Source organism: Lasiosphaeria miniovina, assembly GCF_030549165.1.
Source record: "Lasiosphaeria miniovina strain SMH2392-1A chromosome Unknown B0T26scaffold_1, whole genome shotgun sequence".
Taxonomy (NCBI): domain Eukaryota; kingdom Fungi; phylum Ascomycota; class Sordariomycetes; order Sordariales; family Lasiosphaeriaceae; genus Lasiosphaeria; species Lasiosphaeria miniovina.
In genome coordinates this window covers 1,139,393-1,156,283 of record NW_026848220.1, presented here as the reverse complement: position 1 = coordinate 1,156,283, position 16,891 = coordinate 1,139,393, and the positions used below count along the sequence as shown (strand labels likewise).

The 16,891-nt window shown below is 55.4% G+C and overlaps 5 protein-coding genes across 5 annotated transcripts; 4 read left to right on the top strand and 1 right to left on the bottom strand.

Moving 5' to 3' along the window:
• Positions 1-774: 774 nt before the first annotated feature.
• Positions 775-3,012, top strand: B0T26DRAFT_683257 (uncharacterized protein). The gene is made up of 2 exons (XM_060440798.1): positions 775-1,217; positions 1,412-3,012. The coding sequence occupies exons 1-2, from the start codon at positions 1,167-1,169 to the stop codon at positions 2,651-2,653; spliced, it is 1,293 nt and encodes a 430-aa protein (XP_060302127.1). The 5' UTR covers positions 775-1,166; the 3' UTR covers positions 2,654-3,012.
• A 328-nt stretch (positions 3,013-3,340) lies between these two features.
• Positions 3,341-7,983, top strand: B0T26DRAFT_683255 (patched family-domain-containing protein). The gene has a single exon (XM_060440797.1). It carries the CDS (start codon positions 3,703-3,705, stop codon positions 7,543-7,545), a length of 3,843 nt encoding a protein of 1,280 aa, XP_060302126.1. The 5' UTR covers positions 3,341-3,702; the 3' UTR covers positions 7,546-7,983.
• Positions 7,984-10,762: 2,779 nt separating this feature from the next.
• B0T26DRAFT_745310 (cytochrome P450-like protein) lies at positions 10,763-12,772 on the top strand (the record flags this gene model as incomplete). The annotated part of the gene is made up of 4 exons (XM_060444549.1): positions 10,763-11,068; positions 11,213-11,575; positions 11,706-12,515; positions 12,626-12,772. The coding sequence occupies 4 exons, from the start codon at positions 10,763-10,765 to the stop codon at positions 12,770-12,772; spliced, it is 1,626 nt and encodes a 541-aa protein (XP_060302125.1).
• B0T26DRAFT_683244 (uncharacterized protein) lies at positions 12,493-13,553 on the top strand (the record flags this gene model as incomplete). The annotated part of the gene is made up of 1 exon (XM_060440796.1): positions 12,493-13,553. A coding segment is annotated over exon 1 (283 nt), but the record flags the coding sequence as incomplete, so codon positions are not given.
• On the bottom strand, positions 13,270-15,346 carry B0T26DRAFT_758992 (FAD binding domain protein). The gene is made up of 4 exons (XM_060446372.1): positions 14,729-15,346; positions 14,653-14,657; positions 14,251-14,488; positions 13,270-14,144 (listed from the first exon to the last, which is right to left on the bottom strand). Exons 1-4 carry the CDS (start codon positions 15,203-15,205, stop codon positions 13,386-13,388), a joined length of 1,479 nt encoding a protein of 492 aa, XP_060302123.1. The 5' UTR covers positions 15,206-15,346; the 3' UTR covers positions 13,270-13,385.
• Between the last annotated feature and the right edge of the window lie 1,545 nt (positions 15,347-16,891).

The following is a 16,891-nucleotide window of genomic DNA, read 5'->3' as shown; positions in this document are numbered from 1 at the left end:
AAAGGAAACACAAAGGTCGAGGAGCCGACGCGATTCTTACGGGACTCTAAATACGGAGAATGGGCAGGGAACTGAGGAAGGCGTGGCTCGCGGCTTGCTGACCCATCGTTAGTGCCGAGGCGCCATCGCCCGTTTGTGCCTGTCGCGTGTTATTGGCGGGTTCCTTGTCATGCAAGGAACAAGCCTGAACGGCACGTGGTGCTGCTGCTACGAATACCTGTAAAAAGCTTCCCTGCGAACCGCATTGTCCAGATCTGGGGTGTCCCATTGCGGCCTGCCTAGAATAATCTAGCCCCGATGGTGCGTATCCAAGTCCATTTCATTTCCAGTTTTCCCATTCTCACCACTCGGGCATTAGACGAATCGGCTTCCCGCGGAGGCCGAGAATGCATTCGATTGGCGCGCGACTTCAGTGGGCAGGGATGGATGTGGACTTGACGCTATTCTCGTGTCGCTGATGACTAAGAACCTACCATGGGTTGTTGCGCGCCCTATGCCTTCTGCGGATGCTTCTAGAGGTTGAATTGCGGCGACGCCGGAAGTTGATAGTCGAGGCTCCATAACTCTATGTCCGTATAATATAGTGAATATCTCTTTCATTTGAAGGCAAAGCTCTCTTTTAGACAGCTCTAGGCGCTTCTGTGTATCGGTACGAATCTTGGTAGGATTTCTTATCTTGGCAAGACTGGATAACACCATCCGCTATATTCTAGTGTATTACGGGTATGTTGCGCTAGGATACTTTAATACCCGCCCGAGATGTAGAATGCACAAACATTGTAAAACTTGACAACTTCCTGCTCTATAAACCCCGCGACCCGGCCTGACATGTCCAAAGACACGGGCATGATCCACTGCGAGGAAGGCTACCTACCTATACCTTTTTTTTTTCATTTGCTAGAACATCCACACCGAGCACGCATCAAGCCGTGAGTCAAGCACCGTTTGCTTGTGACTCGTGCGTTCCGAGTCAAGTCTGCAGTCTTGTGTCTAGAATTAATACCTCATCCGTACCCAACTCATCTCAACAGCAGCGGCCTCATCAAGAGACGAGAATATGAAGAAGCCCGCAATCTCCATTCACATACATATTTACTGCATTCCACCACTACGCCATGTCATGCGGCCCATTTATTAAAATCGTTAAAGCATAACCACGGCTTGGGATGGGGAACACAACCCCGTCGCCCGAGCAAAATCTTAGCAGGAAGCTGGTGGTACGTCGACGTCGCCCCTGTATCCCCTCACTCGCCACAAGTCCCCCCCTTCACAGAAAAGTCACACGGGAATGGCGTGTTTACATGCCGAAAAAGGCCGTGCTTCCAACTCGATATCACGGACAGCCTTCCTCAATCCCTGTTTCCCCTACAGCAGCACGAGTCATGGGCAACATTTCTAACGCTTCATCCAGGAGGAGTTCACAGCGGATCTAGAGGAATCGCTCATTCTCGCGATAGCGGGTGAGCGCGACCTCGAGAACGACTTTGATGAGATAAGAGAAATCCTGTCGTCGCTGGCCGGCAGTGCACGGTCAGAGGCAGCAACGGGCTTTGAACCGTTGGGCTTGGGCTGCTTCGCTGAGCTCGAGGGTCTCGCATCTGACGACATCACAAACAGCGGCAATGGCATGTCGGGCGTCGAGTCTCTGAAGATAACCGAGAATGCCACCACGGTCTCGGATCCCTTAGAGTCGTTAGAGGTCCTAGCCTTTACCAGCCAGACAAACTTGGGCGAGTCGGACAAGATCGAGAGCCTCCGATTGATCTTTCCAGACTTTGCAGACCATACCATCAGATTCATCCTCAAACAAACCAAAGGTGATCTGGAGCTCGCATTTGACCAGCTTCTCGATCGCCAGTTTCTGGAAGAGAACAATGATCTCCCAAAGGGCGTGAATATCTTTTACAACTCTGATGACGATCAAAGGCCCAAGAAGGGCGAAGGACACCCAAGTCGTGCCAAGTCGAGCGGCGGGAAGAAGAAAGTGGCTCTGGACTATACTGTGGTTTCGCCGGCCAGCAACGACGAGGAACTCGAGGGTGCCAAGGGCCCCGTTCAGTTGCCTTCGTCGCGTAAACTCGGCCCATCAAGATTGGCCATCCCCCCAGCAACTTCGTCTTATGTCAACAATGATTCGGGCTGGCAAGTGGTATCCAAGAAACCATCGCCAATCCGGGCATCTCCTTCTCCAATATCGGCAAGATCAGCCGCTGCATCGCCGGTCGTGGGAGCTCGGAGCTCACACCTACGCGCCGCTGCTGAGCTCAGTCGAAAGGGTCCCTTGGCAAGGCAAGCTGCCAGCGTGTATCTCGAGCGAGCCAGAGACGAGACGCGCCTGTCAATGGGATCTGTTTCGGCCATGGCCGAGCGCCATGTCGATGGGCAGAGTACGGCCGACAAAATAGACTTGCACGGCGTCACTGTGCTCGACGGCGTGAGGATCGCGAAGCACCGTGTCTGGCGGTGGTGGGAGCTGCTTGGGGAGAACCGCGAGGCCAAGGCCAAATACGGCTTTACCGTCGTGACGGGCGTCGGCCACCACAGCGCCAATGGCGTTTCGCGTCTGCGCCAGGCCGTCGGGGCTGCTCTAAAGAATGACGGATGGAAGGTGCATGTTGGGATGGGCGAGTTCCACATCGTCGGTAGGAGCTGACGCGCCGCTTCTCCCTATTATGCACGGAAGCGAGCCTGGCGGCATTCCTCCAGAGCCCCAGATCTTCGGATCCTCTCTCGCATCAGAGTTGTGGGGTCTGGACCACTGGGGTTGCCTCTTTGAGCTGAGAATATTGTGGTACACGTGTATAAGGAAGGTGTAATGATGTGACGACGGACGGGTTTGGGTTGTTACGGCGCAAGTTCCACTGCCGTGTCTCGGCAGTTGGAAATAGTGTTAGATTTACGGCCACAGATATGATGATACCTGGTGTGTAGATAGCACCGGGCTTACGTAGGTACCTAATTAGAGGACCTTCGAGGGCTTCTGTATAAATACTTAATGAGGTAAATCGCCGATTTGTTTTCAAGACTGCTCTATTCTGAAGTGCAGACGATGCCTACGAGTAGACGTCTTTGAGTTTGGATGCATCAAACGGGCTGCGAGAGCTTCCTAGGCGTTCGAAAAGAAAGACGCCAGTTTGTGAAACTTGGTTTGAGAAGCGGGGCTTTCCGTTGTGGTTTTTGCCTAGTAGAACCTTTTGAGTTTTGTTTTGTGATTAAATTCTTCCTATTCCATGCGGCTTTGCCTGTTGCCTCCAAACCGTGTTCCGAACTCCGGGGAACTTAAACTGTGTGCAGCTGCCGAGGGGAGCTTAGCAGGGGGCGCAGCACTTTCCGCCAGGCACCATCGTTACCCTGCGAAACTCCCCAGACACTTTGGCCAATCAAGCGGCCCCTCGCCTCAGTTTGTAGCGGAGAGAGGTTAGCCAGATGACGCATGATGACAACGCAGAGACGCCGCAACACTGGACCGCTTTGCCAAGTCAGCCGCTCGCCTCAACGCCTGACTGCCTGCCCGCCTGGGCTCGATATTCCCCATCCCATTCAACCCCCCCAACGCTCCAACTGCGCAACCATCACAACTTCCATCGCGACCTCTCCTTTGCTATTAATATCAACCAAAAATACAGGGGCGCTCTGCACGTTCTCTAGACTAAGTTTGCCCTTGCTTTGGCCGCCGTGCCGCCGCGCGGCGTGTTGTCCGCCATGCTGAAGCTGTCGCAGCTCGTCGCAAGCAGCGGACTCATCCTTCTCGGGCTGGGAAGCGCTGTCGCCAACGACCTGTACACACCGTTACACGAAGCTGGCCGCTGCGCAATTCGAGGCCATTGCGGGTCCAAGAGCTTGTTTGGCAGCCAGCTGCCCTGCGTCGATAATGGCCTTGCCGAGGAACCCGACGACAAGCTGCGCCAGCAGCTCGTTGATCTCTGTGGCCCGAAATGGAGCTCGGGCCCGGTATGCTGCCAGACCAAGCAGGTCGAGTCGCTCAAGTCGTCGCTATCCACGGCGAACCAGATCATATCGTCCTGCCCGGCCTGCAAAGACAACTTCTACAATCTTTTCTGCACCTTTACCTGCTCCCCCGACCAGTCGCTATTCATCAACGTGACCCAGATGGTGGAGAAGAACGGTAAGAATCTGACGACCGAATTGGACCAGCTGGTATCTAAAGAGTATGGAACTGGCTTCTACGACAGCTGCAAGGATGTGAAGTTTGGCCCGACAAACTCGAAGGCGATGGATTTGATTGGAGGAGGCGCGAAAAACTACACGGACTTGTTGAAATTCTTGGGCACGGAGCGCTTTGGCGGCTCGCCTTTCCAGATCAACTTCCCCGTCGATTACGCAGAACCGAAGATGGAGCCGCGGCCCATGGTGCCCAAGAAGTGCAACGACGAGGACCCGAACTTCCGTTGTGCCTGCATCGACTGCCCCTCCGTATGCCCCGAACTCCCTGATGTTGTGCAAGCAGGGTCTTGCCATGTCGGTGTCTTGCCATGCCTGTCGTTTGCATCCATTTTCACCTACAGCGTGCTGCTGTTCTCTTTTTTGGTTGCCGTGGGTGGTCATGTTGCGTGGCGGAGGCATGCTAAGCGCAGGAGCGAGAGACTTCGGCTGCTTACAGACGCTACCCCTAGCGACGACGAGGACGAAGGGGATCTTACACAAAACGGAGCCATGTTCGACCGTCCACAAAAGACATACGTGATCAACACGTGGTGCGATGCTGCTTTCAGCCGACTGGGGCATGTCGCCGCAAGATTTCCAGCCGTCACCATTGTCAGCTGCCTTCTCTCCGTGCTTCTGCTGAGCGTGGGCTGGTACCACTTTGAGATTGAACAAGATCCCGCACGCTTGTGGGTGAGCCCGACGTCGGCAGCGGCGGAGGAGAAGGCCTTCTTTGACGACAAATTTGGGCCTTTTTACCGGGCAGAGAAAATCTTCCTCGTGAACGACCTTAACCTATCAGGACCGGCACCTGTCTTGAGTTATGACACGCTTATCTGGTGGATGGGAGTTGAAGAGGCCGTCCGGGATCTCAGGGGTCCAAAGACCAACAGCTCTTTCGACGATCTCTGCCTGAAACCTACCGGCAGCGCTTGTGTCGTCCAGTCCGTTGCTGCATATTTCCAGGATGACCCAGAAGCTGTCGACCCGGACGGCTGGGAGCAGACGCTACGGGAATGTGCCGCGTCTCCAGTAGAATGCCGTCCCGAATACGGACAACCACTCCAGCCTAACATGATTCTTGGGGGTTTCCCCGAAGGGAGCAGCGACCCTACCGAAGCAGCTGCCATGACCGTCACTTGGGTCTTGAACAACAACAAGGAAGGCTCTGATGAAGTTAAACGCGCCATGGATTGGGAACAAGTGCTCAAGAATTACCTCCTGGAGACTGTCCAGGAGCAAGCGAAGGATCGAAACCTCAGACTGTCATTCTCTACTGAGATCAGCCTTGAACAGGAACTCAACAAGTCGACGAACACGGACGCCAAGATCATTGTCATCAGCTACATCATTATGTTCCTCTATGCGTCGCTTGCCCTCGGCTCTACTACGCTGTCTTTCAAAGATTTCATCCGAAACCCGGCCATATCCCTGGTAGAGTCCAAGTTTACTCTGGGCGTGGTGGGCATCCTGATCGTGTTGATGTCCATCACCGCATCCATCGGCCTCTTTTCCTGGTTTGGTCTCAAGGCCACGCTCATTATTATCGACGTCATACCATTCATTGTCCTTGCCGTTGGTGTCGACAACATCTTCTTGATCGTTCACGAATTTGAGCGCGTGAACATCAGCCACCCGGATGAGGTGGTCGAGGTTCGCATCTCCAGAGCGCTTGGACGTATGGGGCCCTCGATTCTCTTCTCGGCCGTGACCGAGACAATATCCTTTGCGCTGGGCGCATTCGTGGGAATGCCCGCTGTCAGGAACTTCGCAGTCTACGCCGCGGGAGCAGTATTCATCAACGCAATCCTCCAGGTGACCATGTTCATCTCGGTCTTGACGCTGAACCAGATCAGAGTTGAGGATTCCAGAGCCGACTGCTTCCCGTGTGTTCAAGTCAAGTCGGCTCGGATTCATCTCAGTGGCAGCAACGGTAATCAGGGAGCCCGATACTACGAGGCGCCAGAGGAAAGCCTTTTACAGCAGTTCATCCGCAAGAGCTATGCTCCTAGACTTTTGGGCAAGAAGGTCAAGGCTGCTGTGATTATCATCTTCCTAGGGATATTTGCAGCCGCTGCCGCACTCCTCCCCGAAGTCGAGCTTGGCCTGGACCAGCGCGTGGCCATTCCCGATGACTCGTATCTGATTCCGTACTTCAACGATCTGTACGACTACTTCGAGGCCGGTCCGCCTGTTTACTTTGTTACCCAGGAATTTAACGGGACTCGGAGGGAAGACCAGCAGAAGATTTGTGCGCGCTACACAACATGTCAACAAATGTCTCTCACCAATATCCTCGAACAAGAGAGGAAACGGCCCGATGTATCGTATATTTCATCGACAACGGCCAGCTGGATTGACGACTTTTTCCAGTGGCTTAACCCGGACAACGAGGCCTGCTGCGTGGTGAACCGGAAGCCCTGCTTTGCCAAACGAGATCCGGCTTGGAACATTACCATGTCTGGCATGCCCGAGGGGACCGAATTTGTCGAGTATCTGAACAAGTTCCTCAAGTCTCCGACTGATGAGGACTGCCCACTGGGAGGACAAGCCTCGTACGGGACTGCCGTCGTTGTCGATGCCGAAAGGGACACAATCCCAGCCAGTCACTTCCGAACCAGTCACCGGCCTCTCCGCAGCCAGGACGACTTCATTAAAGCCTACGCCTCTGCTCGCCGCATCGCCAACGATGTTAGCGCGCAGACGGGATTGGACGTGTTCCCATACAGCATTTTTTACATCTTTTTCGACCAGTATTCGACCATTGTTTCTCTCACCGCTACTCTTCTGGGATCGGCCATCGGAATCATCCTCATCGTGTCGGCACTTTTGCTCGGCTCTGTGCTTACGGCGGCGGTAGTGACGCTGACCGTTTTCATGGCCATTGTCGACATCATTGGTGCCATGGCAGTTATGGGTGTTTCTCTGAACGCCGTCTCACTGGTCAACCTGATCATCTGCGTCGGTATTGCGGTCGAGTTCTGCGCCCACATTGCGCGGGCCTTCATGTTCCCGTCGCGGACCTTTATGGAGCGAGCCAAGAACCGGTTCCGTGGCCGCGACGCGCGTGCGTGGACAGCACTCGCCAATGTCGGCGGCAGCGTCTTTTCGGGCATCACCGTGACCAAGATTCTGGGTGTCACGGTTCTAGCCTTTACCAAGAGCAAGATCTTCGAGATCTACTACTTCCGCGTGTGGCTGGCGCTCGTCACGTTTGCCGCGACCCACGCGCTTATCTTCTTGCCGGTGGCTCTCTCGCTACTTGGCGGCGAGGGCTATGTCGACCCGGAAAGCGACGGCGGCCTTGAGGAGGACCTAGCCAGTCGCCGCTACAGGGCGCTTCTGCCAGACGGCGATTCAGACTCGGAGGACGAATATTAGAGACCGCATTGGTCTGCGGATAAGGAGGTCCATGCGCCCCATAAAACACAATGCGGGAAAATGACGCTCGGAGAGTTGTAATGCGCGCAGACGGGAAGATCCGCAATCAAGATCAAGCAGCCACCTGGGTGTGGGAGGGCGAAAATAGCTCCTGCATTGAATACATGTGGTTGGCAGAGTATTGGGATTGACGCATGGTACTCCGTACACGACGACGAACGAGCCCAGTGCTATGTTCGGAAAGGGACTGTCGATCTTCCGTTACACAATAGTGTTTATTTCTTTGCGTCGTTGTAATTACGTGTAATCAGTACGGTAACTGCGAAATGTACACCACACCGCCGGGGGCAGCTTGGTGGAATCTGGCTGACGAATTTCTTCAAAAGTTGTTTAGACTATTTCAGATAATTCTTTCTATACAAGTAAGTCTATGATGTATCTTTCAGGTGAAAGGTTGCTATGTACTTTCTCACCTATGCTTTGCAGAATGCTATTCCGTATTCCGATACTGTAAAGGTTACTAGAAGCAGGGAGATGTTACATAAGCTCTCCGCGGTGCAGGCCTTCCCCGACGCTAAATTTACAATCCAAGTTTACTCCAGCACTGTGAGGATGCAAAACCCATCTGCCGAAACGCTGAGGAAAATGGACGCGACTTGACCACCGCGGCAGTGCCCAAGTAGCCAATTGTCACTCAGCCATGCCCTGTGCCCACTGCCATGCCATGCCGCCCTGCCATCAGTGCGCGATTGCTCGGCAGCGTATGTACCTACCTAAGGTAGCGTAGCCTGCCTGTCGATTTGTCGTCTCGTCTCGTCTCGTCGGGGCACGATTTCGGCACATGATGTCGGCAACCAGCGCGCTGCACCAGACTCGACCCTCCCAAGGTTCAGCTTCAGAGGTTCAGATGGCAGGTCAGATTCTTGGGCTTTTTTCCAGAAAGTTCGCCAGCAGGCCCGTGGTTACTCCCTACCTGCCTACGTCTGTGTGTTTTCCCTTGATCTTCTCCCATCTTGCATGCAGCACTGCCGGGGCTGTGGCGGCGCGTTGGATGGGATGACAGCACAGCGTCAATACCTCCTACCTACCTACCTACCTACCTACCTACCTACCTACCTACCTACCTACCTACCTACCTACCTACCTACCTGCCTGCCTGCCTCTACCTAAGCTGCTCGGCTTACTCGAGTAGGTGGTAGGTAGGTGTGTGGTCCTGGCTCTGGGCTGAATGAGCCGTAAAGAGGTGTATATGCCTAAGATGGCTAAGATGGCCCACGTTTAGCGGCAGGGTGTTATAGGCGAGCCGACCTTAGGTGAGGTAGGTGCTAAAGCGGTGGTCGATCGCAAACGCCCAAGGGATTCCCCAATACTGACTGGCCGGCCGGCCGGAGCGGACTCGAAACCTACCTCCACTATTACCTACCAGCCATGGCACTCGGGAATATCGCCCAGAAACAGGACATACGACCTACTGTTGCTTACGGTATTATTGCGCTCTTGGCCATTCGTATAGTATGTTGTTTTTTTTGCCCCGGAAGCGGAATGTCTGCCGCTTCTGCTGGCTGCTTGCTGCGCTGCTGGGTTGGCACTGCACGAGGCAATGGCGGGCAGACAGCAATCTGCCAGGTCAGACCGGCGAATAGCACACGTCCCGAGAAGCTGACTGTCGTCGCTTTTGTCCTGCCTTGCATGGCATGGCTCTGCAGTCAGTCGCAGCGCCCTCCCTCGCTCGTCAGCCTCTCGGAATACCGTTCACGGAGGAGGGGTGACTGACGGCAGGCCATATCCAAGATTTTATTGCAGCTGTTCCGGAACTCTCGAATGATCTGCTGACATGGGCCCAGGTCCTGGGCCGGCCGAGCTGGGCAAAGTATAGCACTTGCTTCCAAGCCGACAACCCTACAGCCCGTTGACGGTAGGAGTCGAGTCGAGGCCAAGCGAGAAAGACACATGTCGGCCGTCCGCCATCTGGGGGTCAGGTCAATTGGCGTCGTCGATTGGACCTGACATCTGCCGACGGATATTGTGGCCCCCCTCCCCCTCCCTTGGGCATGCCTGTCTCGTCCGCCCCACCCCCGTGGGCCACGGCAATACTGTTCGTCGACACTAAGAATAAAGGATCCGACTCCAACGCACGCACGTTGGCCGACCCCTCGGCTCTGCCGTCTGCTTTCCGCCGCGGATGACGTGGGGCCATTCTCGACTTCTGGGAACACTCGGCGCCTCCAGCGCGCTTCACCTTGCGGCCACCGCCGCCCTATCTGCCTGCCTGCCTACCTGCCTGCCTGCCTGCCTGCCTGCCTGCCTGGCTACATTTGCCATGTCGCAGCGGGGAGGGCGGCACTTGTCATTAGAACTACCTGGTGCGCCTATCTACACGTGGCCCTGCCCATGTGTGTCGATCGCTGCCGTGTGGCAAGCCTGGACAAAGCGGGAGGTATTTTTCTTTTCACGGCACGCCGTTGTACTGGGCACAAGGCATTGTATGCATGTACCAAACTATGTACATACCTACGGTACGTATGTACAAGGGAAATCGGAGATGGGGCCGTCTACTTGTCCACAGCCTAGCAAGGATCACATCCTGCCTCCATCCGCACAAGAGTCTGGATACAGCATCTCGGGATACGTCTTCCTCGCAATACCGCATCTGCCCCTCACCCTCCCCTCTATGTCGCGATCCCGGGAACGAAAAAGGTCAGCCCAGCTTAGTGGCTCGCTGCCCGGGTTGCGCTAGCTGCTCGATGCAATATCTTCCCGCGGCGTGCGGAAAGCCCCCGGCACCGCTTGATGCAGGACCGCTAGCCAGGGACTTGGTCGCCCTCGCGCTGGCCGTTGGAGAATGGAGACAGAGGCTGTAGAACCGAAGTAGATTGAACCCCCAGCGAGTTGCTGCATCTTGGCCGGCTGGTTACCCGCGCCCTTTACCCCCATCTCGTTGCTCCATACGCCTACCCATCTCGGCATTGACGGCATGCGGTGTGCAAGTGCACATTGCTGGGCATTACGCTCCCTCTCGAGTGATATCGTTAGCTATATCACCTATATACCCTCGCTCCCTGGCGTTTTCCGCCCTGTGGAAACGCCACATCGCTCCCCCTTCTTACTTGTATTCGAAATCTCGGGCCTAGAAGCGCAGCCGCCGGCCTTCTCAAAGAGGAAAAGGCGTGCTGGGAACACAGAGTCCGGAGCGAAGCTGGTTGCTGTCGTCGTCAATATGATCACAGACCGTATAATACAACTCCTGGCCGAGAACTGGCTCCCGGCCGTCTTCGCCATCGTGTTGGCGTTTCTGGCCAAGAACAGATACCACAATGGCCTGAACAAGTATCCCGGACCGTTCCTGGCGTCCCTGACGGACTGGTGGAGGTTCGTCGACGTCTATAAGCGGCGGCCAGACCGGACACATATCGCCCTGCACAAGAAGCACGGCAGCGTGGTCCGTCTAGGGCCCAATGTTTTGTCATTTTCGGACCCTGACGCCCTCAAGACCATTTATGGCCTCAACAAGGGCTTCGTGAAGGTATGTTGGTCGTAGCAGCAGCGGCGGCAGCAGCAGCAGCAGCAGCAGCAGCAGAAGCAGAAGCAGCAGGAGGAGGAGGACAGACACTCCGTGGGGAAGGGGAAGGAAAGATGGAGGGCGCAGACTGACTCGCATCACAAATAGTCGGAGTTCTACGTGGTCCAGCAGTCGGTGGTCAAGGGCCACAGCCTGCAGTCGCTGTTCAGCACTGTCGACAACGACTTCCACATGCAGTTCCGCCGCTGCGTGAACTCGGCGTTTGCCATGTCGGCGCTGGTCCAGTACGAGCCGTTTGTGGACAACACCACCAAGCTGTTCCTGAAGCAGACGGAGCGCCTCTACATCGACAAGCCCGAGCCTTGCGACTTCACCCGCTGGCTGCAGTTCTATGCCTTTGACGTGATTGGCGAGATCACGTACAGCAAGCGGCACGGCTTCATCGAGAAGAACGAGGATATTGACGGCATTGTGGCGTACCTGACAAAGCTGTTTCTCTATGTGGCGCCGGTATGTTTGTTCTCTCTCGTGGTCGTGTCCCTCGCCGGCTCGCTCGCGCCGCTCTACCTGAAGCCGGGCTGCTGGATTATCTGCGCGCCAGTGTTTCATTGCTTTGCTTACATTTCCCTTTCTGGTGCAGATCGGCCAGATCCCCCTCCTCGACCGCCTCTTGCTCAAAAACCCCATCTACCTGAAGCTGTCGCAGTGGGGGCTCGTCGACTCGACAATGCCCGTAGCCCGATTCGCGCGGGCGCGCATGGCCGAGCGCCTCCCCGAGCTCGAGAGCGGCAAGCCGTCTCTGCTGCCGACGTCGGAAAAGACGCCGCTCGTCAAGTCGCCCGACCTCCTGTCCAAGTTCCTCGCCGCGCGCGAGGCGCGCCCCGACTTCATGACGGACAATCTAGTGCAGACCATGGCCGTGTCGATGGCGTTTGCCGGCTCCGAAACCACGGCCATCTCGCTGTCGGCCGTCTTTTATTTCCTGCTCAAGAACCCGCCGGCCCTCGCCAGCCTGCTCGCCGAGATCGACGGCGCCGCGCGCCAGGGCCGCTTCAGCGACTACGAGAGCGGCCTCGTCACGTGGCACGAGAGCCAGACGCTGCCGTACCTCGACGCGTGCGTCAAGGAGGCCTTCCGGCTGCATCCGGCGCCCGGCCTGCCCATGGAGCGCATCGTGCCCGAGGGCGGCCTCGAGATCGCCGGCCACCGCGTCAGGGGCGGCACCATCGTCGGCTGCTCGGCCTGGGTCATCCACCGCAACAAGGACGTGTTTGGTACCGACGTTGAGGCGTTCCAACCCGAGCGCTGGCTCGTCGACGACGAGCAGCGCGTCAAGGTCATGAACGGCACCATGCTCCAGTTCGGCATGGGCAGCCGCACGTGCATCGGCAAGAACATTAGTCTGCTGGAGATTTACAAGCTGGTGCCGAGCATGCTGCGGAGGTTTGAGGTTTGTGCTCCACTGTTCTTGTTTTTCGTACGGTTACACGAACAGGGGAAAAGGCGAAGTGCACTGCGCTGTTGAGACAGCATTTTTACTGATAATGAATCCGGATATAGATCGAGTTCGACGACCCGTCCCAGGAATGGGAGATTGTCAACGCCTGGTTCGTTAAGCAGAGCAACTTCACCACGCGGTTCAAGCTCCGCAACATTGTCATGCCCGACGAGGGCGTCAGCGCCGCCGCAGCACATGTCGCGGCGTGAGATTATTGAGAACCTAGGTAGATACCTAGGTAGGTGAGGGACTAAATAAACTGAAATAAGAGACGAAACACGGCTTGGGCGGTGAGTGTAGGTATGGTAGCTGCTGTACTTATTCGAGCGTTTGTATTTTTTAGGCAATGCATTTACGTTTATACAATATCATGCTGTGTAGCCTGTGTTGTTTTAGGGCTTGTGTTGCCACCTGTATGTGAACTTGATAGCTTTCACTTTAATTTGCTGTCCTCGGGGGTGTTGAAGGGAAAGGTGATGTGTTTTATCTACTTATGTATATCCCGGGTAACGTCCAGGTTTGGCTGTAGTTTGGTTCTAGTTAACTCCGAGTTAACTTATAAATCAAAAGAGTTTTCATCTCTAAAATAGGGCGCGTTATGTTCCGCTTTGGTCCGGGTTATACCCGCGTTCGCTCGGGGATCTGGCATCGTTACTTTTTACTTACTCGGAGTGTAAGTCCCTTGTTTTATGAAGTCCCTTGTTTTATCCTTGTTGAGCCATGTCTGTGTCGACTTGCTAAACCAAACTAATCAAGTCTCGTTTCTATCCACCTGTCAACAAACAGACAGACAGACAGATGACAATCCCCGTGCCGTCCATCTCAAAGCCACTCAAACTCATTCCTTAACCCGTCCACGCCGCTCGCGTCGCCCACATCAAGAAATCCACAGATGCGCCCCGCGGGATCCCACGCCCGCCGCACGGCACGCACCCTTTGTCCCGCGCCCTCGCTCCAGAACCTCGTCCGCCGTACCTGGAAGTCCGCGTCCCCGAGATACGACCCGACGCTGTGCCGCTCGATCCCCGCCATGGCGTTTGCTACCCATGCCGCGCACCTCTCGCCGTCTTCATCTTTATCAGCGCTGGGACCAGACCCGGCGGCTAGGTCTGCACCCCCTTCCCACACCGCGTACAGCGCCACGTAGTGCTCGCTGTGCAGCGACAGCGCCATGTCGGGCAGTGCGCGCTGCGCTGTGGGCGCCATGCTGAACCACAGCGCGCACGCCTTGCGCGTCGGTAGCGCGGTGAACGGGCCCGCCAGCAGCTCTGCAATGTCAATGTTAGCCGTGCCGTCGGCCGCCACGTACGCGTTGTCCGAGATGTAGTGGTGGCCTTCCGGGTTGGCTGCGCGCTGCTTGCCGTACTCGGCCGCGAGGGTTGTGTGCTGGCAAAAGACGGTTGCAGAGGGAGAGAGGCTGCTGGGTAGGGAGTCGTGGATGGGCTGTAGGGCTGCTTGCGCGGCGGCGAGCGACGGCTTGAAGGTTGTTAGGTTGGCGAGGACGGTTGGTGTTTCGTCGGACGGAGACAGGTAGCTCGTTACGACGACGATCTCGGTGTCGGCGTCGGCCGTGGGGGAGAGCTTGGGGGGAGGGGGAGGGTGTGAGTTGTGATGGATGATAAGGGGGTGAGGTTTGAAACACTTGAACAACAACACACTGAAAGGAATGAAGGAGAGATTAACATACGTCCACGACCCACTGCAGCGCGGATTTAAATTCGGCGATGGGGAACATGTACAGGCTCTGGTACAGCTGCGTCGCCGGCCGCGTCGCGAGGTGGAAGCGCGTGACGATGGCCGGGAACCCGGGCCCCGCGCCGCGCGCCGCCCAGAACAGGTCCGCGTGCTCGGCCGTGCTGCACCGCAGCGGGCGCGCGTCGGCCGTGACTACGTCGACGGCGAGGATGGACTCGCATGCCCAGCCCCTGAGTTGGTTTCATTGGTAAGTTTGAGCTAGTTGTGTGTTTGCATGCAGAAGAGAAAAGGGGGGGGGGGACAAAGGTGTTGTTTGTTTACGGGGCTGCTTGGGGCTTTGTTTGTTGTAGTCCGAGTGTGAACTGGTTTGAGTGTGGGAGAAGGGAGAACAGACCAATTCTGACAAGAGACATGGTATGTTAGCATAATTCCTCTTTGTTCCTTTCCATGACACACACATACACACACACCTTGCAGTTCCATCCCATGCCGCCCTGCAGCAGGAAGCCACCGAGACCGACTTCGGGACAGTGACCGCCGGCAAACATGCGGCCCTTGCCGCCATCAACAGCGCTCAGAAACGTGTTGAGCGTCTCGCCCGTGGTGCTCGGCGAGCACGACACGACCTGCGTGTCCTCGTCATAACTAACCCGGCTGCCGTCGGCGTCGACGAGGTTGGCCAGGTCGACGAGCACGGCGCCGTGCCGCACGCTCCACGCGGCCCAGGCATGGCCGCCGCTGCGCACCGACACGCGGCAGTTGCGCTCGCGGCCGAGCTCGACCGCCGCGACCACGTCGGCCACGGTGCGTGCCCGGCACACGGCCAGCGGCTCCCGCGACCTGTCGCGCTGGTGGTTGAACACACGGCCCCACACGGCGTCGTCAAAGGTTGCCTTGTCGGTCGAGTCTCGGAAGAGGAAGGGCGTCTGATCTTCTAGGGCAGCCATGTCCGAGTTGAAGTGTTAATATCTAATGATTTATTCAGAGCAGGCACATAGTATGGCTAATTGATGCATTGGTTGTGGCTGTCGAGGCCTCGCTGGTTCCTGACTGAGAAGCCATCGTTAGCTGGTCTTGCTCTCTTGCAGTTGAAATTTGAAGAAGCGGACTAGTCTATTGGCCCAAGTGGGAATTTCATGCAGATGCTACCGCAATGTTACGCTCCTCCCCCGGCCCCCGCACCTCGACGATAACTTCAGTCTAACTCCCGACCCGAGGTGCCGTACCTGTTTTGCAGTACGCTTCTTTGTGGGGACTCACATGAAACGCTAGACCCTAGGCCACTAACTCCAGAGTCGACTGCCCGCATGAATGGCCAGGTTGTCAAAGAACTAGAATGCGGCAGTCACCATTAGGACAACTCTTTGTTTGTCAAACGGCTCTACGATATCTCCTCCTGTTCTCCCGGATTACTCCGAGTTTCTTTCAATTGCTGAGATTATTTCCAACTCGTCTTCTTTTAGGCTGAGTGAATTCCAACTCGTCTTCTTTTAGGCTGAGTGAATTCCAACACCAGCTTCCCTTAATCTTTCACTATCGCCTGCTGACCCTGTATAACCCTCCATCCATGTGGCCAACCACAGAAGAATATGATGCTAGGTTGCCAGATGACGAAGCAAAGCTGTAAGTACTGACCTGCAGGAGCCACGGTAGACAATGGAGCAGTTCCGTAACAGCGCGCTTTCCGATATTAGTTGAGAATAGGAAGCCATCTTCAACCGAATTCTATATAAATCACGCTCCAGTCTGCCTTCTGGACCTTTTATTTTCTCCATCATCTTCCAAACATCTTCACGCCCTTCTCCCTTCAGCCCTCAAAACGTTTTCCACTCCAGACTTTGGTCACCAAACCGAACTTTCACAACATGGCTCACACACAGATGGTCCGTGATATTCCGGGTGCACCCCAGTGCCCTGATTACAACTGGCACAACTGGCCAGCTCTGAATGGCATTTTATGGCTGGTAGTGCTCGGAGTTGCGCTCCTTCTGTCTATTACTTACTCTTGGTTTATATACAGGAGACTGGAGAAAAAGTACTCAATTGTGGCTCTCAAGAACCGTGATATGGAGCTGGGACATATCCCTCCACCATCCGGCAATGCGGCTCCCCTCAACACCCCGTTCGTGGCTGTTAGTGCTCCTCCCCCTTCTGCTCTGAAGAAGGACGGAGAGGCCGCTCAAACTGATCACGTTGATGTTGCCTATGCTCCGCCTCAAAACTCACAGGGCCAGTCCAGCAACAACGGTCATCCCATTGTTCATTTGGAGACTGAGTACCACAAGCTCTAGGCTCACAATATATGACTAGCATTTAACGTGGAGAGAAAAGACCAAAAAGGGAGTAAAAGGGGAGAAGAACAAAAAAAGAAGAGTGGAAGGTGAGATGAAAAAATTGTTTTTGAAAACTAAAGTCCGCATAATTGAACCGCCCTAAATCTGTTTGTTGCTGTGACCTCATCGTAAATATCCTTCTTTTAAGTCTGTGCTCGATTATGAATGATTCGTGCATCCTGTTTAATCTGAGTACATGCATTGCACTCTACCCCATATAACCACTTTACCTCTCCAGTATGTAACCAACACCTGCTAGATTATGTTCGACCGAAGATTGCCTATCCAACGTGCAGAGTT